The 27,299-nt window shown below is 43.8% G+C and overlaps 1 protein-coding gene across 2 annotated transcripts in view; it reads left to right on the forward strand.

Moving 5' to 3' along the window:
* Nucleotides 1-4,809: 4,809 nt before the first annotated feature.
* SLC35F1 (solute carrier family 35 member F1) overlaps nt 4,810-27,299 on the forward strand; it is a 231,385-nt gene continuing 208,895 nt past the window's right edge. Inside the window, exon 1 of one of the 2 annotated variants that reach the window (XM_048935986.1) lies at nt 4,810-5,305. In XM_048935986.1, coding sequence (XP_048791943.1) covers nt 5,109-5,305 — 197 coding nt within the window. In that variant the 5' untranslated portion in view covers nt 4,810-5,108. The remainder of the gene's footprint in view (nt 5,306-27,299) is intronic. The other variant, XM_048935985.1, reaches the window with a different exon arrangement.

A 27,299-nucleotide genomic window follows, 5' to 3' on the forward strand; every position in this document is an offset into this window, starting at 1 on the left:
TGGTGACTGCATGGCTACTATGTACTCTGCTGAAATTACAGCTGCAGCAGTGAAGCAAGTGAAATCTTGAAGCAGAAGCAATCAGATGTGAGATGGGATCTCTACCTGCCCTTCTCAAGAGAAATGGAGCTATCCCAGATGCTTTATTTTTGAACTGGCCGTGAACCTTGTCCAATTGTAAGCTGAGGTATTCACAGATTATTTATTGTATTTTTGATTGTGTCTTTGTTGCTCATCCGAGGTGATGGAACCTGATAAATTCAATTTAATTTTACCTTTTCTGTATTGTATAATCTGTCTTTTTTATATGGACTCAGCTGCTTGGTTTCAGACACCAATGATATTGCAGTGTAATTCTATGTATGCGTGTAAATATTCCCCTACAAGAGCCAAAAATATTACTGTTGGTTTGGTATATTCCCCTCTGCAACTAATGAGAAAAATGAAGCATTTCTGTGGTGGATGTGAAAAATAGGCATTGTCACCCAGAGCCTCCCACATCTGTGTGTGATCTGGGTGCTGTGTCTCTCCCTGCCTGTGCTACAGGGCAGTGAGGAGGGAAAGGAGAAGCAGCTCAGTGTGCACACCTCCATGTTTTTCTTCCTCTTGCTTTGTCAGTTATCTGTATCTTACTGAAGTGTTGGGGATGGCTGGAGAGGCTGGGCTTTTTGCAATAAAAATTTTCCTGATAAGAGGCTTGAAGGATTTCAAATAGAGAACTCTGGTGTACACCAGTACCTGGCCTCTCTGCCATTGCCTGTCCCCTAGCAGCACAACAGTCTGTTACCACTGTTACATAGTGCTGTGTACAGAGACACTGGGGCTAGGCTTGAGAAAGCCAGGCAGAAGCTCTACAGACTCAGGATAGCACTCACCCCAAATCACCAGTATGAAGACCTCCTCAGAATGTCTCACAAGGGCAAGGAAGATGAATCTCAGCTCTATGCTAGGGTTGGCCCAGGTGATGCTGCTGTAGAGTACCCCAAGCAAGGGTTGTCTTACACCCTCCAGCTGCAACTATTTCAATCCAGGTACAAAATCAAATGCAAATGTAACACTTGATTAATAATAAAGAATCTTTGTATCAAATAAAATGTTTAATATAAATCATTATATAAAATACAAACATTACATTTTAATGACTCCAAGTATAATTTTACCATAAACCAAAGTACAGAGTAATCATTGATGCAAATGAAAGAGAATGAGTTTTTCCCTTGGTGCTTACTTCAGAAGAGGTGGCCTGTATCCAATGCTGGCTAGAGATGCTTCAGTACCTCAGTTTTCCCATCCCTGAAGAAATGTAGTGCAATAGACCCATTGCCTGCCTGAAAGTCAGGACAGTGTTTGTAGCCACCGGAATTTGGGTTTCTTTACTTGCAGGGTGTTCACTAGCTGGGAACAAGGGATGCTGGCAGTATTACAGATGAGCAGTTTCAGCAATTCCAGGAGATTCAGCTGAAATTGGAAGGGCTGAGTTTGAAGTTTTTTTGCCTCAATTGAGAGCCCGATTCCCCACGCCAAGGGAGAGTATCCAACCTAACTGGAGATGGCCATTTGTGTCTTAAAAATATTTCTGTTGTTACCATCGTAACTGATAAGTTTTTTTCTGGTTGCCAGTTGTCCTTCTAATTATTGGTCAGTCTTTGGTCCTGCTGCAAGGCTTTCCAGATCCTGACCAGGTCTCAAGCAGCATACCTACAGGTCAGACTCCTGTGCATTTATGGACAGAAATTATAGAATCATAGAATGGCTCTGGTTGGAGGAGATCTTAAAGTCCATCTGGTTCAATGCCCTGCCATTGACAGGGCTGCCAGCTACCAGATCAGGGTGCCCAGAGCCCTATCTAATCTGGCTTTTTAAAGTCATTCCTCCTTGATTTATGACTGACTGTGTAAAAAAGAGGTCAGTCCTTCTCCTGCTTATATGCTCCCTTCAAGTACTAGAAGGCCACAATATCTTGTCAGAAACTTCTTTTCTCCAAGCTGAACAAACCCAACTCCCTCAATCTTTCTTCATAGAAGAGGTGCTCCAGCCCTCCACTCATCTTTATGGCCCTCCTCTTGACCCACTCCAACAGCTGCACATCATTCTTGATCTGAGGGCCCCAGGCCTGGATGCAGCTCTCTAAACTGGGCCTTGCAAGGGTCACTTCCCTGCTGTCCACCTCTCTTCTGATGCAGCTCAGGATGCAGTTGGCAAACTCATAAGTAAAAAGGGCTTTGCTTCTCTGTGAGCTCAGGTGGTGAGGGAAAGGTACTTTTATTCATGGAAGACTTTGATGACCAGAAAGATGGAGTAAGCTCAGTGCATTTGAGAACTTGGATTTAAACTTGTGATCATTTTGGAAAGCCAGGACTGAAAAATGGGCTTGATGTTTGAAGGGCAAATACTTCTTCAGCACAAGCCACAAAGAAAAGCAATAAGACCTACACCTAGCCTGTTTGATTGTTAGTCAGTGGGTTTAAATGCTTAACAAAGTATATTTTCATAATTATACAGAATCTATTCTTATCTTTCATTAAAATTAATTTCAGTATTATATTAATGAAGATGCAAAACGTTCCATAGTTGAATGTCATCAAGCTGAGAAACAGCTCTAATGGGAGCTGAACACGCATAACACTGTCTTTGAAATCAGGCCAAGAGTGCTCAGACTGCAAGGGATATTTAGCCACACGAACAACATCTTGAATAATTATTAAAACATTAAAACACACTGCTCTCAGCCACTACTGACTGCAATGCTGATACCACCAGACAGTGGGCCTGGGGTTTCCCTCTGCCTTGGGAAACAGAGGGCTGCCAAGCAAGGTGACTGCCCCAAAGATAACAGCCTCCTACCAACACCCCGCATACTGCAGCGCCCAAGTTGATGCAGGTAGGCATGCCTGTGGCTTAATCAGCAGGAATGAGGCTACACAAACACTATTGTTCTGCTCCACTCAGCTGCTGGATGAGTCTGAAGAGGCCACCGAGCACAAAGAGCAAGCGTATTCCTTATCTAAACAATGTCGCACAGACAGAGAGTATTTCCAGAATATCTGGTGGCGTCACCCAGACGCGGATTTGGGTACTGCTATAGCTGAATGTGGGGCACTACAACGTGAATGGGAATGTGCTAGGTGTGGGAGCTGGGGAGTTGCAGCCTAATCCAAAGGGCTGCCGGGCTCTGTTCCTCCCAGAAGGCGTAGAGGAGAGCAGACCTCATCTTTCCACTGCTGGTGGAAGTGTGCGGTTGCCAGAGGGGGAAAGGAGAGAGGAGGATTTTTTAGCAGCATAATCCGATTCAACCGGGGTTTGGTTTGTGCTGAAAACAGCTGGCTTTCTGCCCAGAACTGAGAATGAACTTTAGAGGATTTCCAGTGAGTGATCCACATCTTCAAAAGCATTCCTCTGGCACAGCAGCTTGCTTCAGTGGGCCTCGTCTGCAGACCTGTTAGATATAAGCTGCTGAGGTGCTCAGAGTGAGCTGAAGTATTAAAAATTAATATTGGCAAAAGGAATAGTTCCCATAAACAGACATTACCAACCTGAAATCTAGTCATTAAGAAGGAAAAAAAAAAAGCAAAAGTAATTTCAAGTATTGAGTCTAACTGATTTCCTTGGGGAACACTCCACAGTTTTATCGCTGCATTTCCCTGCTTTCCGCAGATGCTCCTCTCACCTCAATGGCTTTGTGTAGGTTTCACACAAACAGGAAAGTAATGAAAGGAACCCGACAAAAATAAATAGGGAGGAACAACAGGATGGAAAAGATGAAATTTCAAACATATTTAAATTACAGGAATTAAAATTTATTTGTGAAATTATAAGGTGATATATCACAGAATTACAGAATCTCAGAACCACAGAATGGCCAGGGTTGGAAGGGACCTCAAGGATCATGACTCCCCAACTCCCCTGCCACAGGCAGGGCCACCAACCTCCCCATTTAATACTAGACCAGGCTGCCCAGGGCCCCATCCAACCTGGCCTTGAACACCTCCATGGACAGGGCATCGACAACCTCTCTGGGCAGCCTGTTCCAGCACCTCACCACTCTCTCTGTAAAGAACTTCCCCCTGACATCCAACCTAAACCTTCCCTCCCTTGACTTAAAGCCATTTCCCCTTGTCCTGCTGTTGTCTACCCTTTCAAAGAGTTGACACTTCAGATATATGATTGATTTAACAAGTATGTATACACGTAAGCTTATCTGAGAGTCTAATTAGAAGTTTTAAATGAAATAGTTTAGAATAGAGAGTTTAAAAGCTCCTCCTATTTATTTTCAGAGATACTTCTAATACTTAAGAGATGCACTCACAGGTCTCAGTCACTTCTAGTTCACTAGAGCGCTTTTGCTCTAGTTCCGTGAAGGGCCACAGAGCTGATAATCCCACCTGGATGCCAGCTCCAAGCCTGGCAGCTGTGCGAGAGCAAGAGAGCTTTCCAGAAGCGTGTTTTATCTACACTTTCCTAATAGACTGGAGACACGCCACGCTGTGTTTTGAGGGGAAAGCATGTGATAGTTCCTTAGAACTCAGCATCGCAGGTGCAAATGAACACAATACCGTGTTGCCTAGCTGTAGGCAAAAGGAAATTTACGAGAAGAAGAGGAGGCAGCGGAGCAAAGCCCGAGCCCATCCGACCGTGCTCCAAGCCCTCGTGCCCCATGCTGCCTCGGGCCGACGGCGCCCTGAGGGCGGCGTGAGAGCCGCGAGTCGAGTGCTGCGGCGCCCCCTTGCGGCCAGGCTGCTGCAGCGCTCCCGGGGGCGGGCGCCGCCGCACGCGGCCGCGGGTCTGCACAGGAGCGCCGGGGCGCGCGGGGCGGCGGCGGGCTGGAACAAAGGGGTCGGGCCGGCGCGGCAGCCGGGAAGGAGCGGTTGCGCGGAGGGGGTGTGGGCGCCGGCGGCGGCGGCGGGAGGAGTGTCGCCAAACTGCCGCCGCTCCGTAGAGCGTGAGCGGCACTCGCTGGCGGCGGCAGCCCGCCCCTCGCTGCATGGCAGCTCGGTGAGGGAGGAGCGGGCGAGGGTCCGGCGCTGCCCGGAAGCCGCGGCAGCAGCAGCAGCGCCCGCCGCACCGGCCGGGATGCACTCCGCTCGCCGCTAAGGCGCAGCCCCGCCGCGATGCTCTCCCCGGAGCGCCACCGCCACCCCCGGCACCCGCCGCCGCCGCAGCCGCCGCCGCCGCCGCACCTCCCGCCGCAGCCCAACCATGTCGTGGCCACCATCGAGAACCTGCCGGCCGAGGGCGGTGGCGCCAGGAGCGGCATCTCCGCGCCCTCCAACGGCGTGCGCCAGCGGATCAGGAAAGTGCTGAACAGGTGAGGCTAGGGCCGGGGCCGGGCGCGGCGTGTCCCGGGGCAGAGCGGCCGTGCCCGAGGGAGCTGCGGGGGAGCGGGCGGAGGGAGCGCGGAACTGCCGCCGCCGGCGCGCGGCGTTAGCGCGCAGCCGGGGAGAAGCGCGTGCGGACCGCGAGAGCCGGGTGGTCGATGTGTGCTGTTGGGCATCGCAACCATAAGGGTACCGAAACCGCAGGATGCCACGCAGGAACCGTCGTCGCACCGCTGCTCTGGCTGCTCTCCTCTTTGCGGATTGTTTCTTCTGCGCTGCGTTTGGTCAGGTGCGAGTTGTTACTGCCGAGCGGTGTTCATCCGAGCCCAACCGGTTGCGCTTCTCCAGAAGGAGCCCTCGAGCTTCTGTCTGAAGGGCCGCCCGGAGCCATCGCTGCTGCCCGGCTAGCCCTCCTCGCGGGGCGCGCGCACCGTGCGATGTCTTTGTGACCTCTCTAGTTTTGGGTACGGGTGAGCTACTCAGGAAACCTCAGCTCTTCTTCCCTGATATACTGAGTTTGGAGATGGAGCTCCCTGATTCTTCCAGGCTTTAAACATTAAGAGTTTATCTTATCTTATCTAGGAGTCTTTGTTACAAATACCTGGGGCAGTTTGTCTCATTGCTCGCAGATCAGTGCAATTATATGCAATTAATTACCTGTTACCTTTCTAGGCGGACCTCAGAAGCATCGGAGAGGGATGAAATATTTACCCTTTGTTAAAAAAATAGTTGAAACAAGAACTCGGACAAACTCAAACATTTTCTCATACATGCACATTTGCAACTCCCCATGCAGTACAACCCGCTCTGTTCCTCTGTCCCATGACTGCCACCCCACCAGTGCTTTGCACTGGCAGAACGTTGCAGTCCTTCCACAGGGCTGCTAGCTTTAGGATGTGGTGCTGGGATGGAAAGTTCTTGGGGCAACAGAAGGTGGGTGAAGGTGTGGAGAGGGTCTTCGTACAGCAATAGTGGTGATCTCGTAGAGCCACCTCACTGCATGGCTGGGGGTTCTGGGTTGACACAAAGAATGGAAGGACTTCCCGTGCTCGTGTGTATTAGATATGACTCTCAGCTGTATATTGTGAGTCTGGTTGGTGTTTGTTGGCATATATATGTTATTGAAAATATGACATCTAGATTTTTTGAAAGGAGAGAAGGATAAAAATTGGCTCTGATGGTGAAAGCTTGTCTATGTTCTGATCGATTTACAGCCCAGACCTCCCACTGTCCCAAGAAGCACTCCCATGGGCAGCAACCCCATCACTTCTTGGCAATCATGTGCTTTTCCCATCTGTAATGAAGCAAATCTTCCCAAATGCATGGGAGAAAACTTGTTCTTGTGGAGTACTAAGGCAGCCTTTTCTTTGTTTAAGAAAATCCTTAGCCCATCCCGAAACCTGTGCGAAAGGAAATTTTGCCTGAGTGAGGGTTCCTTCAAGAAGGAGAAATTAAGGAGCTAAGGATTGTGCACTGTGTAATGTCATGGCTTTTCTACTGTATTTCTGTCAGTACAGTGAAATGAAACCTGACACACTGTTTATGCTTTCATCTTCTATGAACACAATAGCATGCAAACGTGTAAGGAGAAAGGAAGAAATATTGTGTTGCACATACAAAGAGAGTTATTAGGGCCTGTAGCGATAGCAGGATGGATAATTGTTTTTAACTGAAAGAGGAAATACTTAGGCATGGTGTTAGGAAGAAATGCTTTACTTGGAGAGCAGTGAGGCACTGGCATAGCTGCCCAGAGAAGCTGTGGTGCCCCATCCCCGGAGGCACTCAAGGCCAATTTGGATGGGGCCCTGGGCAGCCTGAGCTGGGGGGGTTCAAGCCCTGCCCATAGCAGGGGGCTGGGACTGGGTGGGCTTAGAGGTCCCTTCCCACTCAAACAATTCTGATTCTAGGTAGAAGCCCAGCTCAAACCAAGTTTTGGATTCTGCAGTTAGTGTTGTTCTACTGGTAGCACTTTGTCCATGCTGCCTGTACTTTGTGAGTACTGTTTGCTTGAGAACTGTTTGTGGAAGGCTACTGACTGACTCCTTCAGTTGAAAATGTGCTCCTTCCTGTTTTCTGCTAATGGGGATGTTCCTAAGACTAACAGACAACATAACAGGTTGAGGACAGCTGGGGTCGCCAGAAACCTATTTGCAACTATTATGGTCAGAGGGGAAGAAGTGGGAGAATGGAGCAGGCACTCACAGAAACTGAGGGCTGTTCCTGTCTTGCTGTGTAGTGGAAGTTTAGTTACCTGGGTTCTGGGTGCCTTCCAAGGCTTCTTTTAAAATTACTTTTCAAGTTATGGAAACATTTAGCTTCACCTTCCAGTCCCTGCTCCCTGTTTGCTCAGTGGTCCCAAGGTAACAGAGAAACCCTGGAAGAACCCCTTAGGAGTGCCTGAGAAGGAGGTAATTCATGGAGGGCAGCATTGGCCGACTTCAAAAGTGCAATTCAGTAATCAGAGCAAATGCTGGCCAGAACTGAAGACCAAAGTGAAACAAAACTGAAGGGCCAGAATCAAGGAGAGCTGGAGATGCCAGGTAGGATTTACTGGAATAGTTTGGAAGTCAATTCTGAGCTGGTGGTAATGGTAAGAAGAACCTACTACGTTCTGCTACATTCGAACAAGCTGTTACCCTTGAAGTCTGAGAGGATGGCTGAATAGACATTTCAGTAAGGGGGAACTGTAGTGATTACATATCAGAAATACATCCCTGGACCTATGACTCACATCTGTGGTCTATGAATCCCTGCTGCCCTATGCCTTTCTTGTGGTATTTACTCAGCAGCTGTCCTTCACCAACTCTGTCCTGATATGTTGAAGGGGAGGGAAGAAAATATTCTGGCTGTCTACTTGCTTTCTTCTGCACCGCCTCTGTGAAGCCAGAATTGGACTCTACCAACCTGTCTGCTTGTGGAAGTCACCTAATGAGTGGTGACTCACCTGCCCCATGTTGCCTCCCACCTCCAACAGGAAGCAAGAAAAAAGGGAAAAATTGCTGAATCACAGGGGAACAGGTTGCTAAATGGTCTCCTGGGGGGATTCTTGCAAATTATTTATTTGAATGAGTGTCTAAAATCAGGTAACTGCTTATAGGTGAACATTACCTCTGTAGTCCTACACACAAGGACAAGGAATGAAGACGTTCTTGCAAGAAAAATGAATGTATGTCTTTAGATACTATGTCAAAGTTATTTAACCTAAGTAAAAAGGATAGTTCCAGGATACAAAAAAAAAAAAAAAAAAAAAAAAAAAAAAAAAAAAAAAAAAAAAAAAAAAGAAAGAAAAAAAAAAAAAAGAGGGAGAGAAAAGAGAAGAAGCAAACTCCACAAATTAAAAACAACCACCGCCTAAACTAGAGCCACACCAATGAACTGAGAATGATATCCATGTCTCCACTATTGAATTACTTTTTCCTACCAAGGACCTTCCTACCAAGCTGGTTGGCATGGGCATAATTCTGGGCTTGCCTGCTTCTGCCCTTCAGCACATTCATGAGGAATAGTTGCCATAACGTTTAACTGTGGCTTATCTCATTGTTTCAAGGATATCTTTGCATGCTTGTTCTTGCTATTTGTAAATGGTGCTTTGCAGTTTTCAAAAGTTTCCTCAAATCATACCAGAGTACTAGAGACTGATCAGTTTGCTGCCTGATAATAGCAGGAGCACAATCTCAGACCCATGTCACCTTTTCAGTGGCTTTGTGGGTATGTTCTCTGCTCTCAGGAATGCTGAGAGCTTTCTTTGGGACAGTGCAAGTCCCTTTACTTCTCTGCCCATTTATTCACTTTCTCAGATAAATTTTGGCCCTGGGCATAAACCAGTGTAGGTCTGATTACCATTACCTTTCATAAAAGACGGAAGAAAAAATATTGCTGCTAATAAATATAATTCATTAAGCTAGGCAGTGATTTATTATCAAAATGAACAAAATGTAGCAAATAAAAGTAGTTTAGATACAAATTGATTCTTCTCATCAGAAAGCCCAGGTGTTTACGTACAGTCTGAGTAGAACTTCTGCCGTTTTAGTATGTTGCAGGACCAGTTCATCCTTTGTAATGGAGCTCAGGAAGGACTTGGCCTAGTAGCTGACTAACTTTCAGCCTGAACTGTTTGTACGGCTACTAACTCCTTAGAGATGAGAGCTGTTTAAATTACACTGCAAGTTGTAAAAGCTATAACCCAGTGATTTTTTTCTTCTTATAGTATATATTCACATAGTAAACCTGGTAGAGTTTATGTAGTAAAAAAATGAAATCGAGGCAATATATTTCATTGCCCTAAAGTAGTACCATCTTTCAGTTGACTGATCAGGGTAGCGAACAAACCAAATAATTCATGGCGTTTTTTCCTTAATGAAAAGCAGGTCAAAGATCAGATATATTATTTCTGAAATTTCAGAAAGAGTGAGTATTCATAACCTTCAATTGCTTCACTTTCTTCTTCAATCCAAAAACGGCTGGCTTCCTTGGGGAATTTTGTTCTTAAAAAGTACAAATATCTCTCAGTGTCTGCCCAGAATAACAGTAGCTATAGAAGAAAATCTGAGCCCAATTCAGGCAGCTGTAGCTCTCTTTTTAGGTAAAAATTTTATACCATTTTGAAATGAGTCAAAGAAAATGAGTTCAGAGCACAGGCAAAGCAGGTAGGTTGGCTTTCTTGTACCTGTCATTTTTATTCTTTTTGGTGGGGGGTGGGAGGTCACGTCTGTCCTTGGAAAGCATCCTTTAAAAGCAGAACACTGTAAAATCCAACCAGTAAAATGTTGTCCAGTGTTTCTGTTTCTCATTAGTCCATTTGTAATAACCACTTTGAAAGCAAGAGGCCTCTGTGCATTAGCTATGTTCCCAATAATTTGGGTGCATAAGGGAAATACCTGTGAAATCAGAGGAAATGATGCTTTTCACCTTCCCCAAACAACTTATTTCAGTGAATGCATGCTTATTGGCATGCCACAGCTCACTTTTAAGATGCTTTGATTTACGAGTGAAGACAAGATAAAGCTTTAGTATTGCTGCTGTAGCAGGTGCTAGAAGTCTGTCCAAGTACAAGACCAAGTGTGTGAGCATGGTTTCACAGTTAATGTCCCCCAGCTCTGTTCCCTTTGCTTTTCTTTTGTTCCTGGAAATTTGTGCCTAACGAGATACAAGCCTTGTCAGTCCAGACCTGAAATGGGAATTGTTTGAAGCATGGAGGTTGAATGCAACAAGCACTCTTTCAAATGAAATCAGAAGCCCCCGTGATGATTGGGAAGAGACTTTTCTTAGGAGAGGCGATTTGGCAAGGTGAAATACATGAGTTTCATCCATCTATGTCCGGCGTTCGGAAGGTCTGTTCTTACTGGATGCCTGTTGGTGAGTGAGAATTTTTGATACTGGCTGTGCTGCAGGCTTTGGGAAGGGGTTACTGCCTCTTGAACCAGAGGGGTTTCAAAAGAGCGGCGCTGTAAATGGCTCCATAGAGAGAGCTGGAGGAATGGACAGAGTGGCTCTTATGGGATGGACAGAGCAGCTTTAATGTGCTAATGAGGGGAAGGCCAGATGCCAGCAATGATCAGTAGGGTTCTTTGTGGCTCCCTCTCCTTTGGGATGGCTGGAGTCTCTGTCCTTATCGCTACTGTTTCTGCTGGCAGAGGGGAACACTGGGGCTATTACTGAGGTGTTCTCTTCCTTTAAGTCAGCAGATAGCCTTCCAAATCAGCACTTGAATACTGATTAGGGCTAATTACCAAGAAAGCAGAGGAAAATGAACTTGCTGAAGAACTCTGAGTTTTAAAAAACCGCAAAAAATCATCCCCTCAAACCCAACAATGAGAAAACCCATGCTCGAAGTCTTGGGAGCTGAGCTTGAGCTCAGCTGGAATCACTTATTGCAAGAGAAGTTGTATAGGGACTCATAAATCGTTATGACTGTAATGTGTGTAAGTGTAGGGAATTGTGAAATTCATGTAGTGAACCACCTGATCTACCTGTCTGTGCTTATTTATGTCTGTCATCTGTCCCTTCAGGACTTTTTTTTGTTTGTTTGTTTTGAAGCTTGTCTATCAGCTTTCTCTGACTTAATTTCTCTCATGCTTTAAGAAAGCATTGTTTCAATACATATTCTTTTCCATCATTTTTTCTCAGAGGCACCAAAAGATTTCCAGCACTGGGAGCATGATGCTGGAGTTCACGGTAAAGACCCATTCTCAAATGATACAATTCCACTGTAAAATACAGTGGCACTTACTAAGCCAGCCTTCTGTTTGTGGCAGGGGCAGTCATCTCAGCCTTTAAGTTCAGTTTCTTGCTAGTGTGAGAGTCAGTTTCTTAGTCTGGCTTATCCTGTAGAGATGTGGGAGGCCATGTTCCATATTTGGACAGGTCTGAGCTGAGGCAGTGCATGGTGATGCACAGGAGCTTAAGGTCTGGATGGAGAGTCCTCTCTTCAGCTATAATTTTTATGCAATGTAAATGAGTTAAAACCTGGGAAAGAAGGATATTTTCTCATGACTGCATGTGCACAGAAGTTTCTTTTGTCCAGACTAGATTATTTGGACAAAGGGCAAGCAAGACTTCATGGTAGTCTGGTGATGCGAATCCTTACGCGAGATACCAGGTTTAACTCCATTTTTCCTCATCCCTGAGGGTTGCTGTGGACACCTGAATGGTGAAGCTCACTTCGGATGAAGGGTCTTTTCCTAACACAAAATGGAAAAAGTTTTAATGTTGAAAAGTTTGGAACCAATAGGGGCTTTTTGCCTGGCTCATCTCCCTAGGCATTTCAGGCTTCAAGGTGTTCATTTACAAAGCACTCTATGCTTGAAACAGATTGCTGCATCTTTAATACAGATAAATGAGATAATTTTTGTCCAGTAGCAAGACAATAATTGTTACCTCCAGAGCCCTAATGTTAACTGCAACCTGTAAGCCAGTATTAGCTGATGACAGAACAAAAACAAAATCTGAAGCATTTATAGTGATGATCTTCAGTTTACTTAGCCCTCTCTGGCCCTCTTTTGTCAAAGAAAATGTTGCTGCGTGTCCAGGAGCCTGCTTTACAACATTTTATGAGGCTGCATGCTTTCAAAATAGTGCTGTCTCTGTGCCACATTCATTCTCATGACTTTGTCTCATCTTGCACATGGTTGGTGTGCAGCTGCCAGTGGTGAGGGCAGGTACCTGGGTTGTGCTCCCTGCTTGGGTGCCTCTTCATTCAGCTCATTTCGGGGGAAGGATTTCAGCAGTGAGCTCTGCTGCTCCACTGCTGTCTCTCTCCTGCCTAACAATTAAATTCCAATCCTTTATGTGCTACTGGACTCAGAACTGCCAGCTCAAGTTCTTTAAGCCAGAAAGAGAGTTTGTGGGCTGAAGGAGTTTGTGGCTACAAGATGAAAGTGGGGCAGATATCTGCCTGTATTTGATTAAAGGAGGTAGCAGTCTTACTCAAAGAGTAGCTTCAGGGATGTGAATCACAGACAGGAGGCATGAGGTTAATCTTGGACTGGCCATGGCCCAATGCTCCAGGAGGGATAAGGAGTAAGCTGTACACAGCTGTATGCTTTCTGTTCTTTACCCAGATTTGGATCCACCTAGATTACCCACCTAGGTGCTACTGCTGCTGTCTTAGGATGCAGTGGCTCTATGCTGTCCCTAGCCTTGGGATGATAAGTGCTGGAAAATACTTGATAAAATTAAATGAATTATGCTGTGATTATTCTTAGCCCAGATATTTTGGGGAATTTAAGCATCTCTGTGTTTACCATGGCTTCTGTAGCCTGATTTGGGCCATTTACCTCCTGAAATCTCTTCTTACTAGAAGCTGAGAGTCATAATGAAACAGACCAAGTGTTGCTTCTCCTTTTCTCTCTCTGCTACAGGCACAATATGCTTTAGATTTTGATTTTTAACTCCCCACTGCCAGTGTATTCAGATCTGTATGGACTGTCCTGGGTAGACTCAGAGTGAGCAAGGACAGCAAATACCAAGTAGGCTGTGAAAAGCTGAGCATGGAGCTGGAAAATACTTTAACGGTTATGGGATTTGATACTTGAAGGAAATAAAATTTTAATATTGTAGATACAATTTTCAGCAGTCTAGGAATGAGGTTTAAGTACTGTCAGGCAGAAAAAGCTGACAGTCTTCATCTAACTTGATAGGGAAATCTACCATCTGCAAAGCAGTTTTTCTGTACAGCCTTGTGACGTGGGATGTAATGCTTTCAGGTGGACCTCTCTTCTGTGTTTTCAGGTTGGCTGCTTGTTAGCTTATCCTTCTGCAAGAAGTTTCAGTCTCTCTGTCTTCAGGGAATTACCTTGTCGGTAATGGCAAATAGAAGAGGTCAGATTGGAGTGCATCCTTTTCCTGCTTGATCTATCTGAGCCTTGCAGGAAACTTCCTGACACATACATACTGCTGGGGATGCTTTGTAGAAAAAACAGGTGTTTTTCAGGAATTTCAATTTGCAGAAGTCCAGTTCTTCCAGTAGTGGACAAAATCTGTGTGTGGCCCTGGAGACCTTGCTCTTTTGCCTCTTTTTGAGGTTTTTCTACCAAAACTGCCTTGCTTCCAGTTAGCACTCAACAGCATTTTTCTTTTATTTCTCTTAGACAGTATAGTTAAGTGTTTTTTGAGTCCAGCATGCCAAATCTTTGAAGAGGTACAGTGGAATGCAAATGTAGACTCTTAGGGGTCTAGAAGCAGGAAGTCATGGTGGTGTGATAGTTGTAGAAAGTGTATGAAAGTACCATTCCCTGGTATTGAAAAGGAAAATTCAGATTTTCTGTTATTTAAACAAAAAGGTGAACAGCCTACCAAAACAACAGACAAGTGGTAGAATGGCCAGTCTGCCCAATCACATGAATGCAAAGTGAGTGTGGTCATGGGAAGATTGATAGAACTGGAAGAATTATGTTGCATTTCCAAGAAAAGTCTCTGGGATTCAGTTTCTTCTGCTCTAAAGAGATTGCCCATGTTAAAGACATTAAGTAATTCCCTAATAATTTACTTGGAAAAAGGGCTGCATGCCTGTGTGGGAAAGCAAGTGAGATCTTTTAAGATGAATTACAAAAGGTAACTGATTTAACATCCTGTTACAAATAATAATAGAATAAATTCTAGCACATTCTAGCTCACAGAATGGTTTCTGTTAAATTTGATGTCTGAAAGTGTACGTTCTTATTGATTTGGTAACTATTACCATGCTAATAGAACTTATTATTACTCAGCTAGATTAATATATTAGATTTATTCCCATACTTTTACAACCTATAGATGTACTGAGACATGTGCCCACAGAATCAATACCAGTTTCTTTTCACATTTGTGAATGGTCTTTCTACATCCAGAATACTGTTACACTTGAGAGTATTTAGCAGCAGTTTATTCTGAAGCATACACACTATCTGACAGTTTCAAATTCGTCTTTTTTTCTTAATCCAATGATTTATTATTTTTCTTCACATGTTTGTGGGCTCTGTTTTAGCAAAATACCATGCATCAAGCACTAGCAAACTCATGACTGTATTCTGCTCAGTGGGGAATATTCGGGAACTTGCGTTTGAAAGGTCTGGGTTCTGAGGCCAGACCTAATCTTTGATATGCCTTTTGGCTGCCTTTCTGCATAGCAGGTCCAAAGTGAGAGAGGAAACAAAGCTACAAATTTAACTTCCAACATAGTTGCCTGTCAAGTATCCTATATTTACATGTTTTCCTTTGAGGAGCAGCCCTGTGTGCATTTGTCTTTCAGGACCAGTGGTGTTTGTATGAGAAGCAGCAGCGTACAGTTTTGCAGAGGCTGGCCCAAATAAATAACTCATACAAGGCAAGAAGGGAAAGAATATTGTTTATTTTCTTTTTTGGTTGTTTCTGCAGTTCCAATCTCAGATGGGAAACAGAGAGGGGAAAAATACCCTAAATATGTATGATGCAGGTGGAAGTATGATGGTGTTGGAATTAGAAAGCTTGGGTGATGCCTTATGCCCGCAGATACTGTGGAAGTTGGGACTGAAGGTAGAGCGTAATGATTTGCATCATGTTGACTGCATTTGACCAAAAGGTGGTGGAGAGCTGGTAGCAAAAAGCAGCTTAGCCAGCTGTTTGCATGGATGGGCAGGAAGAGGAGGGCTTTTGTCTTTTCTACTTCCAGGAAATGTTGCATCAGGTCCTGAAGGGAAATCCTGCCTTCTGAGAGACTCAGTGAAAAGCTACATACAGCAGCTGCTGATTCACCATCCAGAATTAGCCACCAATTTTTTTTTATTTTTTTTATTTTTTATTTTTTTTGCCTTGGTCAAATCTTTCAACCTCTCTGGGTCTGGTTCAGCATCTGTAAAATGAGGATACTTAAACTTAACTACCTGGAAGAGTTTTTGATTAGTTAATGCTTCTAAAATATTGTAGAGTGCTATAAAATAGAGAGTAGCTGTTCCAGAGCATTCAGAAGCAGCTAAGCTGCAGTTCCCATTGTGCATCTCTGACACCTTATAGGCAAACTTTGTCTAGGAAACAAAATGACCCATGCATGTGGCCTGTGGAGGCTTTGGGAGGTAAAGAGGTGGCTTCTCAGAGGCAGCCAGTGCTCCTGAGCAGTTTCCTGACAGAGAACAAAGTTAGGGTGTGCAAAGAACCCCAGCCTGGCACACACTAGCCAGCACCAGCTGGGGCTGTCACAGTGTGTCATGCTCTCTGCTCCTCTTCCAGCTGCACACTCTCAGCCTCTTGCCTCTCTTGCCCTGCCTCTTCCCAACCATCTGATAAGAAGTTGATCCCAGCAGAAGCTTGCCATGCAGTGCATTGTGCTGCTTGCAGACCTTTGCTGGCTGGGAAGGAGTCACAAGATGGAGCTGAACCTGTGGTCCTTCCTGAGAGTGGCACCTTTCCGCTGTTGTGTGCAGTACCTGCAGTGCAAGTATATGGCTTTATATGAGCAGTGTACATACATGTATTGATTTGATTCCACAGGAGACTGTAGAAAGCTAGGATGGCAAAAAGACACCACTTAATTTCTTGATGGCCTACTCCCAAGCAAGCAGTCAGAATTTGTTGGGAGGGGTGGTAAGTTACCAGTTGGGAAGATTCCTGCCAACCTGTCATGGTGAGGGATGAGCTTGCTCTTAAGTGACAGTCTCTTGAACTGCCACGGGGAGGTCTCACCTCTGTGTAATTACTGCTACTCTGACTACTTCCACTAAGCCTTGAATCTTGAATGTCCATAGGGACTGGGCATCTACCACTTCTCTGGGCAACCTCTTCTAGTGCTTCACTGTTTTTACTTTTTTTCTTATATTTAGTCTAAATCTCCCCTCTAGTAGTTTGAAATAATTTCCCCTTGACCTAACACAATAGACCTCGTTAGATTCTCTCCCTTCTTTTTTATACCTCCCCCCACCCCTTTAAATACTGAAAGACCTCTAGCAGATCTCCCCAGAACTTTCTCTTCTTCCAGGCTGAACAATCCCAGCTTTCTCAACCATAGAGATGTTCCATCCCTTAAATCAGGGGTTGGAGGAAAGAGCAACTGGAGAGGAGGAAGCCAAGTGTTTCTACAGAAATAGAAGAAATAGAGCAAGGCTCGACATGTATAGAATGAACCTGGATGGGGCTGAGAGAACAAGGTGTGCTGATGGCTATGAACAGCACTACACAGAGATATCTGTTCAGCCATCCTTGTTACATCTTTTATTTTTGCAGTCAGGAATGATATCAGCAAGGATGTGAACTTATGCAGAAGTTAATGTAAATGTACTAAACATTTTCCTATTGCCAGAGGATGGAAAGGGAGTCTTATCCCTGATATTATTTTTCATGGTAAAAGGAATGCAGATCTGTGGGGAACACTAGACCCCACAAATAAGGGATAGTCTGGGGAATAGAGGATTTCTCCTTGGCCAAGGAGGGATCTGGTCAGAAATCATCTGAGCATACTTGATGCACACAGATCCATGGTCTCCATATGATGGGAAGCACCTACTAGCGCTGAGGGAGCTAGCAGAGGTGAAAGCACTGAACCTCGTCTCTATCCTTGGGCAGATGATGGAACACTGTATTCTGGATGTTATCTCCAAGCAAGTGGAAGAAAAGAAGGTTATTAGGAGTAGTCAACATGGATTCACCAGAGGGAAATCATGCTCAGCCAACCTGGTAGCCTTCTGTGATGTCATGATCAGCTGGGTAGATGAAGGGAGAGCAGTGGAAGTTCTGTATTTTGACTTCAGCAAGGCATTTGACACTGCCTCCCATTAACATTTTTGTAGGTAAGCTTAGGAAGTGTGAGATAGACAAGTGGACATTGAGGTGGATTGAGAATTGGTTGACTGGCAGAGCTCAGAGGGTTGTGATCAGTGGTACAGAGTCTAGCTGGAGGCCTGTAGCTAGTGGTATTCTCTAGGGGTTGGTACTGATTCCAGTTTTATTCAATTTCCTCATCAGTGGCCTGGATGAAGGGATAGAATGCACACTCAGCAAGTTTGCTGATGATACAAAGCTGGGAGGAGTGGCTGAGACACCAGAAGGCTGTGCTGTCATTCATTGGGACCTGGATAGAGTGGAGACTTGGACGAACAGAGGAACTTTGAGTTACAACAAGGGCAAGTGTAGAGTCCTACACCTGGAGAGCAATAACTGCATGTGTCAGTACAGGCTAAGGGCTGGAAAGGAGCTCTGTGGAGAAGGACTTGGGTGTCTTGGTGGACAATAAACTGGCCATGAGCCAGCAGTGTGCCTTTGTGGCCAAGAAGGCAATGGTATTCTAGGACGCATTAAAAAAGCATAGCCAGTAGATTGAGGGAGGTGATCTTCCTCCTGTACGCTGCCCTTTGGAGCCACATTTGGAGTACTGTGTCCAGTTCTGAAATCTCTAGTTCAAAAAAGACAGATCTTGTAGAGAGAGCCTAGCAGAGGGCTAGAGAGATAATGAGAGGCTTAGAGCATCTCGTTTTGAGGAAAGGCTGAGAGGCCTGGGGCTATTCAGCCTGGAGAAGATTGAGAGGGGATCTTTTAACTGTTTATAAATAGCTAAGGGGTAAGAGTCAAATGGTTTGGCCAGAATTTTTTCAAAAATGCACAGTGACAGAACAAAGGGCAATGGACACAATCTGGAACATAGGAAGCTGCCATAAAAATGAGAAAAAAGCTTTTAACTTGAAGGTGTCAGAGCCTTGAAACAAACTGCCTTCTTTGGAGTCTCCTTCTCTGGAGAGATTAAAAACTCAACTAGACACTTTCCTGTGTGACCTACTGTAGAGAACCTGCTTTACCAGGGGTTTGGACTAGATGATCTCCAGAGGTCCCTTCCAGCCCCTATTCTGCGATTCTGTAATTTATGACTCACTTTCATCTCTCTGGAAATGTATGCAGTAATTTCTCTCCTGCTGCTGATTAGAAAAAATAACAAGTGATCAGTGGCTGCAGAACTGGTTTATCCCATTTGCTGTAATGGCATGCACTGTATTATAGCATTCTTCTATACTGAGCTCTGTGAATAGCTATTTGTGTTTAGCTGATGTGACTTAGGGGGCCTGTTGTTGCTCTCTGGCCTCTGTTTCTCTTCTGTTGCTCCCCAGAGCCAACAACCATGTGCTTTCTTTCCCAAAACCTTTCCTCTGACAGAATGATCTTATCAGGAGTCCCATGGCTTAAGTTACAGAAATAATTTTTTAAGAACAGAACATCCACCAATTTGCTTACCTTTGGGAGCAGTCACAGCAGCACTTCTTCTGGGAATACAGATCACACCAACTCTGAAGACAACTTGCTGCAAGTGTTTCTTTATTACTCCCCTTTCCTGAATCCATCCTATATCCTGTTATAATTTCACTTGTCAGTATTGCTGTGGAAAGTATTGCTGCACCATTTCTCTCTATCACTGCACAGGTAAAGCTGTTGTGTTTGGAGCACCAAACACACAGGCAAGCACAGGCAAGAAGAGCTAAGGATGAAAACTGATCTTGTCAAAGATAATAGGTATAAAACTGTAGGCTTGTATGCTGTTCCTGAAGAGAAGTAAAGGATTAACATGTCCAAGTAAGAAACATATGCATTACTCAGTTCTTCGTTCTGACCCTACTGAAAAAAATGAAGGTAAGGATAGCAATTACTGATCAAGCCTTAAGGCCTCTTCAGTTGTGACTTCTTAAAAATTGGAACATTGCAATCTATCAATTTTTACGAGGTTGTGCTTGAGTTTCTTTGTAAGTTATATTTGTTCCTGGTGGTGGGTGGCCATTTTTTGATCCCTGGAGTGAAATTTCAGTAGGTTTCATTCGTATGACTTGGGATAAGAGTTTCATTTCAGTTCCTGTGAAGAACTGCTTGTGTCATTTCTTACAGAGCTAATTGTATTAACAATTAACAACAGTGTTGTTGTTTTTTTTTTGTAACGGTACTGAAAACGTAGCTGTAATGTTTTTCTTTCTGCTTTGGCCTGTGTTCTAACACAGGAATTTTTCAAGTTAGAATCATAGAATAGAATGGCTTAGGTAGGAGCGGACCTTTAAGATCATCTATTTCCAACCTAATTTTATTCTGTGTTCCCTCTTTGTCTTTTGGGTTATTGTCCAGCAGGAACTCAGACTTTCTGCTGGGACTGGTCCTGTGTTGGGGAAGCCCAAAAGTAGTAGTATTAGTATTGCTCTTAGTTAAAAATTTAACAGCTTGTAATTAAATACAGTCCAGTCCAGGTTGGTATCTGATTGATAGGGAGGGCAAAAAAATTGTATGCCCCAGAGGCAATTTGAATTATCATGCATGGACTGAGAAGATCTCTCTGTTAGTGAGACTATGGGCCCAGTTGATTTAAAAACTAACAATAAATAAACAAAACAAAAAAAAAAAAAACCCAAAGGCATACACACACACAAAAAGCAGTTTGTGGTTTGATGGGAAAATGAGGGAGCAAGAAGCTGGAGAGGTATCTGGTCAGTTCTGTTGGTGTGTGAATCCCAGTTTTGGAAGCAGAGGGATGAAACATAAACATAGCAAAAATCTTTCTCGTTTTGTCTTTTTGTATCGAAGTATGTTTCTGTGACATAGAAATAAGCTGTTTCTTGCTTTTGGCTAATGGCTGTGGCTCCGCTCTGGTTTCAGGCATGCAGAGGTTGCCAGGTGCCTTAAAGTGGACTAGCTTGCAGGAGTGGATATAGCAGAAACATGAGGTGTTTTTGCAAATGCTGTGATGATGTACTGAGAGATGAGGCATCTGGTTCATATGAAGGACCCATTAAATGAGTGAAGGAAATACAATAGCAGTAAAGGTGGAAGATTAATTCATAGATTATTACAATGAACTCCTACTTGGATCCCAGTGTGTATGTTCCCACGGTTTTGTATCCTGCATATCCAACATTTCCTGCTTCCTTCTCCCACTACATACAGCTGCACTCCAAAACACGGAAGAAACGTAGTTGCAATATTTCCTGCTAAAGGAAGGAGAAAGGTGGACAGAGTCCCCTATCCCAAATGAAGAGGGTCTATTATGAAGGATTAATTGCGGCCAAACAATGCGGACCCTTGAGGAGTTTGTCACCCTGTTGAGATGCGTGTTTGGGTGAGCGGGCACACTGCAGGCACTGTATTACGGAGCGAGTGCGCCTCATGTGATGCTTCGGTTGCCATAGCAATTAATCGCCTCTTTTAAGGACCAGCGCTGAATACAAACCCTGTAAATTGCCCAGAACACTAGTTAAAGCTTCCCCTCAGGCACCTTTGTGTTTAATTTTAACCCAAAAGATTGGAAGGAGTTGGTTTTTTTCTTTTTTTCCTCCTTATTTTTCTACTTGTGAAAAAAGCCAGAACGGACTTGGTACGCGCAGCCGGATCAGCTTCGCCCTGCCGCGGCTTTCCCCTCGAGGTGCAATGCGGGTTAGCCAGCCTCTGCACCGAGACAAAATGAACTTTTGTGAACAACTGCGAAATATACAGGGATGTGGTGGGTGCCATGTTTGTGCGGGTAATCTTCAGGCGGCCGGGAGCGCTGCGTGCCTGGGGAATGGAACAAGCGCAGTCTCCGAGGGGTTTGCATGGATGTTTTTGGTATGGGAAAGCTTACAGCAAACAGTCAGTGCCGATGAGGGTTGCGTTTCTTTGCGCCTTGAAAAGAACGAGTGGGAATTACTGTGCTGTTAGTGTCTATTAATGTAACGGCAGTGGAAATTAAAACCAGCTACAGTAGGACCATACTGTGTCTGTTTGAGTAGGTAACAGTACAGAATTGGGGGGCGTTTACTACATAATGACAGCTCCAGAAATCTGCAGGTGTGAGCAAAACTTCTTTTTAAAAGTCTCTCTGTAGGTTGAAGAACTGTTATTTTGAAAGGGAGCCTTCGTTTCTACTACGCATTAATAAAATAGTTGCAAAATCTGTCTAGATGTATGAGAAGTTTTTTCTTGATGGTATTAAAGTCTCTCCGACCTTTAATTTTACTTCACAGGAGGAAAAAAGCAAGAAACAAAGCCAACCAAACAAGCAAAAATACAAAGAGAAATATGTTTAAAGGGATAAATTAGCAAATGAACAATGCTCTCTTGGCCTTAAATAATGGGATTGGCACAGTTCAGACCAGTGTTATTTAATGAATGTTATGTTGCTACATATGCATTTGTGCACACAGATCCATGCTGTATATTCTATTTTGGGTGATCACTTTATTCCTGCTTCTCAGACACAGGAATAGTGTTTTGTGGATGCTGTTGCTTATCATAACTAGGAAGAGTTTAAAACTAAAAATGGGCAAAATGACTGAGGACAGCAGACGGAGGTCTTTATTCAGTTCATATCTCTGCAAGATCAACTGTCCTGTATGGAAGAACAAGAGCCAGTCAACTAAAAAGCATTCTCCTTTTCATCTTTCCTCCTTCCCACTTTACTATTCAAGGGTTCCATGCAAGTACTTTTCCAGATTTAGATTGTTATTGGTCAGTGGCGGTGCTTGAAAGACCCTGAAGCAAATGCAATTTTGACACAATCTCTTCTCCCTGTTAATTGTCATAGAATGCTTCAGGTTGGAAGGGGCATTAAAGACCATTTGGTTTCAACCCTTGCCATGGCTGGGGACACTTCTTGATAGATCAGGCTGCCCAGGGTCCCATGTGGCATCCACAGCTTCTTTGGGCAACCTGTTCTAGTATCCAGAACCCTCGTAGTGAAGAACTTCTTCCTTATATCTGCAACTTTCAGAGTGTTTGATTTCTTTAATTCTTTAATTAATTCTTCAATTCCTTATCTGCCAAGTGGTCTATCTGTCATATCCACACCTCTCTGATTTAGGGGCAAGGATGTAATGTGAAATGGTGTTAAGCACTTTGCACAAGTCCCTGTAAATAATATCCCCTATCCATCAGTGCTGTAACCTCCTCATGGAATGCCACCAAATTTGGTGTGCAAGACTTGCCCTTAATGAAGCCATGCTGACTGTCACCTACCACCCCTTTGTTTTCCAAATACCTTAGCAAAGTTTCCAGGAGGATATGCTCCATGATCTTGCTAGGCACAGAAGTGAGATTGATCAGCCTGCAGTTTCTTGGGTCTTCCTTTATTCCCTTTCTAAAAATGGGAGTCAAGTTTCCCTTTTTCCTGTCAGTGGGAGTTTTCAGTGGACTGCCCCAGCTTCTCTGGTATGACGAATTGTGGGTTAGAAACTTCATCTGCCAGTTCCCTCAGGCTTCTTGGATGCATCTCATCAGGTTCCAGGGAAGGTAACCACAGAGCTGGAGGTATTCACAAAAGATAACATCTTCTGGAGTTGTACCTTTCATAGATAGGCCTCTGTCTTGGTTTGAGAGGTGTGAAAAGGGATAAGAGACAGTTCAGGTTTAAGTTTCTGCCAGGCTTACAGCAGTTTTTCATTCAGGGTGCTTCTGAACCCAGACGTGGCTATCCATGATGCTGTCGGAGTTATCAGTCCATATTCTCTTGCCCTGTTCTTCCCAAGAAACTTGATACTAATCTTTTCTTTTCAATACAATGCTGTGTGGTTGTTTATTTAATGGAATGAAATACTAAGATGCACTTTGCTTCACTGAAAATATTTGTCAGTTGTGGGTACCTGGGCACTTGCCTTGAATATGTGTGTTACATGGGTTCTGTTGTTGTGTAACATGTCATAATTATCAGTCATCCTTTATATTACAGAAATCCAGAAAACTTGAATTTTTTTCCACCTGTGGCATTGCCAGTACTTCTCTGTGTAGAAGTCATGGACCAGATTCTTGGGGATTTGCTTAGGTGAAACTCTTCTAGGTCCCAGAGGCACTGCTGACAGTGACTGGTAGGGGCCTGGAGCAGAGACCTTGCTGTCTGGGTGCTGGTAATCAATTTTATCTTATTTTTCTCCTTTCAGTGGTCGGTTTTGGTGAAGTAGCAGACAGTTGTCCTTTTTCTTCACTCTCCAGTGTGGTTGCCTTTTCCTTCGTCCCCTCACAGCATTCCCTGATTTCTTTCCCCAGCTTGGCCATCTCTTCTTGTTCTTTCTGGAGAGAAAATATTCGTAAGTGAGGATCAAATGTTCAGGTCTCTTGGAGGAAAGAGCTCAGGGTTTTGACACTAAAATAACAGCTGCTTTTGGTGCCTGCTGGGAGGAATTGCTAGCCTGCATGCCCTGCCATGACTTTTGCATGTTCTTGTGGAGGTATCTGTTCTTGTGGAGTGTGGAGTGTCCGCACACTCGAAGAGGCTTCAAGGAGCAGCAATGAGAAGCAGTAGCTTTAATGTAACTGATTAGCATGCCCCACAGTAGCAGCATGCCTGATTTGAATAAATAAAAACTCACATTAAAATTTGACTTGATTTCTTCGGTGGAGATTATTCAGTGTGACAATATGCTTTAACTTCTAGTCAGTTCTGAAGTGATCAGGGCACTTGTACCTCCCTTTGACCAACTTCATGTATATCCTCATTAGGTTATTTTTAGCTGCCAACACTAGTGCTGAAGTGGTGGAATAATTACAAAATAGTGATATGAATGTAGAACAAAGCCTCTTTAGTTTTAACCTGTGATCTGATGTTCAACCCCTGCTTCTTGAACAAGGCATTTACCTGATTTGCTTCTGATTTTCCCCTGTGGATAAAAACTTTATCCTTACATCAGGAGCACTGGGTATTTGATGAAAAAAAACAGGAAAGATCTTTGTAAATGCTTCTAATTTTTACTGTACTTCTAGGCTGACAAGGGAAAGTAGTAGCTATAGTAAAGGAGAAGAAGAGGCTTTGCAGGCTGTCAGGGGTGTGGAAGAGTCTTCCATCTCTCACTGCAGCACAAGAAAACATAAAACTGTGATGTACTTGGGAAGTTGTTGAATTATTTATAATACTGGCTTTGTTACTTTCATTTTAATAATATTTTCTTTCTTGCCAGCAAAATAGTCTCTGTAAGTAAGCTGCTTCCTCATTTACTTGTGAGGCTTGATTGTATACAATTATCCCTTGGGTGTTACAACTCTTTAAATTAACACTGAGTTCGGCTGTGTAGGTATTCCAGCATTACATCTAAAATATTTACTGCTGTAACTGACCACAGAAGTGCACGTGGCTCAAAAAAGAAGAATACATAGATATATATATAGAAAAAGGAGAAGCAGTTCAGTTGACATCTCTGTTGTCTTTTTTTCGATTTCCTTGGGATTGCTTGCCATGATAAGAGTGGCCTTCTACATACCTCCAAAAAAAATCGCACCTATTTGATAGAGGCAAAATTGAGAGATGATGTATTATATGATGAACACAGTACTTCTGAAAGCTTTTTTATCTTAAAGGTGACCTGAAATCAGTAATAACAAGACTGGACAGAAGCCTTCTGTCCAGCCTCAGATCCAAACTTGGCTGTAAGTCCATTTCTCTGCATATTTTGCAGCTCGTGTCCTTCCAGCATGTCCACATCCTCCTTAATTTAGCAAAATCTCTTTCTAGTATCTTACTTCTATGTTTCTGGGGCACTGGTATCTTTATGGCTTAAGCAAGGGAACACAGATTTCCCCCCTGTCAGAGGCAGAATAGCCCAAACGCAATGGCCTGGCTTTGATATGAAACCCTAACAGACGTGCAAAAAAGATCAAGATTTAGATTTCAGGGTACTAAATAGCCAACAGTGTTAATTATACAAAGACTAAACTGTTAACAACAAAGAGTTAACTGCAGTTAATGAACCTGAAATTTCAGTATTAAATATTCAAAAGAGGTTGACTTCAGCATACAGAAAATGAAGATCACTGTAGTGTCTGATAAAAAAGCAAGTGTGTACTTGTAAAAAATATGGAATTTGGCCCTATAGAAATTTAAAAAAAAATCAATAGTAACATGCTGTGAAGTTTCTGAATGAAATAAAGAAATTCAGAAAGAATATAATTCTTAAATATTTTAGTAATGATGCAAGGTGATACGGCATTTTTTGAAGATACCAACTCCAACACGAAACCTGCCCGTTCATCCTGGGTTGTAGTAGTAAAGCTACAAGATTTACTAACTTCCAAAGTAAAACATCTCTTCTCCATGTGGTAAGTTGAATTTTGCTGTCTGATTTAGAATAAAAATTAGCCCCAAAATGAATTGAAAGCAATGTGCACTCTCCTGAGATTATTTAGGCCTGAAAAGCTCACTAACATTTTTTTAAGTCACATTTTCTTTTGCTAAGTTTACTGTAAGTTTTTGTGATACTGTCTTTTACTGTCCTAGCTCTGTCACCTTGCAATATGCTCTTAGAAAAGAGGTTGTCTTCATTTTAGAGTAGAAAAGCTGAAGGATGTGAAAGAACATGTACTAGCTAAGCTAACTGTACCCCTCATTTTTATTTTTAAGAGACAAGAGGTGAATGTTATGCTTATTTTCTGTGCTGTAGCAGAAGATGTTTGGGACATCTCAAAAAATACTTAATTAGTACCAGTGGGACAGATACAAAAGCTGGGTAACAGAAAGCAGGACCTGATGGAGATGCCTGTAAGGAAGGTAGACCAATCTTTCATGGAAGAAGAGAGATCTTTTGAAGTATTTCTCAGAAAGCCCTTCAGAGATTACATGGAGAAACTCGCTCTGTGCTGGTGGGAGGAAGATGAGGACTATCTGAAATCCTCTGTCTCTTGATCTCAGTGACACTGAACTCTTTATCAAAGCTGTGAGTTTAGAGTTATTAATGGCGATAATGAATGATATGCACACAGATCTGAAGTTTGTTATATCATTATGGGATGCTACTGTCTAGCTGTTTGGGGGAGAGCAGCACTGTGCTTTGTGGGCAAGGGAAGGTACATGAGAGCAGCATGTCTGCATCTCTGCCCACCCAGATGCTGTGAGTTTTGTGGGGCAGTCTTCTTTCCCCTCTTTTGCGGCACGTAAACTGTAAGCAGATCCTCAATGAGTGCCTCTCTGCTAGGCAACAGGCAAGCAGTGCCTGGAATGTGGCTTGCTCATTGATAAAAGCCTGGCTTGAAGGGGCGTCGATGCCTTTGTGCGAGGGCATCCCAACCTTCCCAACAGGCTGCCGCCATACCCGGCTGTCTGAGTCCACTGTCACTTCATCCCAGCCGCCAAGAATCTGGCTCCTAGAGCCCGTGCCGGGGGTTTAAATCCCTTGTGTTAAAATAATGTGTCAGCACAAAGCGTTGCTTTAGCGGCATGAACTCTGGGTCCTCGATGGTTTACCACTGAGCTCTGAGCTTTTGGAAGCAGAAACCCGCTGCCTGAGGAGGCCTTTCCCTCTGAGGAGGGTGAAACAGCATTCTGTAGACTGCTTTGAAAGAGAAAACAACAATAGCCACAGAATCTCACCCTGAGTTTTTATATTTAAATAAAAATGTGGAGCAATGGCTATCTCCTGGCATAAACTAACATGTGAGATATGAATTTCTGTGCCCGCTGGCCCGAGAGCAAATACAGGATCTGGAATAAAAAGAGTGAAATTCCATCAAGTTAGTGGAGTTGCAGCTCTCTCTCTGCTCTAATTATCATTTCTGGTGGGAGCTCCAGTCACAGTTCTGAGTCTGTGAATGAGTGGAATTTTTCTGCTAAAGCAGATAATCCAG

The sequence above is a fragment of the Lagopus muta genome, chromosome 2, assembly GCF_023343835.1.
Source record: "Lagopus muta isolate bLagMut1 chromosome 2, bLagMut1 primary, whole genome shotgun sequence".
In the NCBI taxonomy this organism is placed as follows: domain Eukaryota; kingdom Metazoa; phylum Chordata; class Aves; order Galliformes; family Phasianidae; genus Lagopus; species Lagopus muta.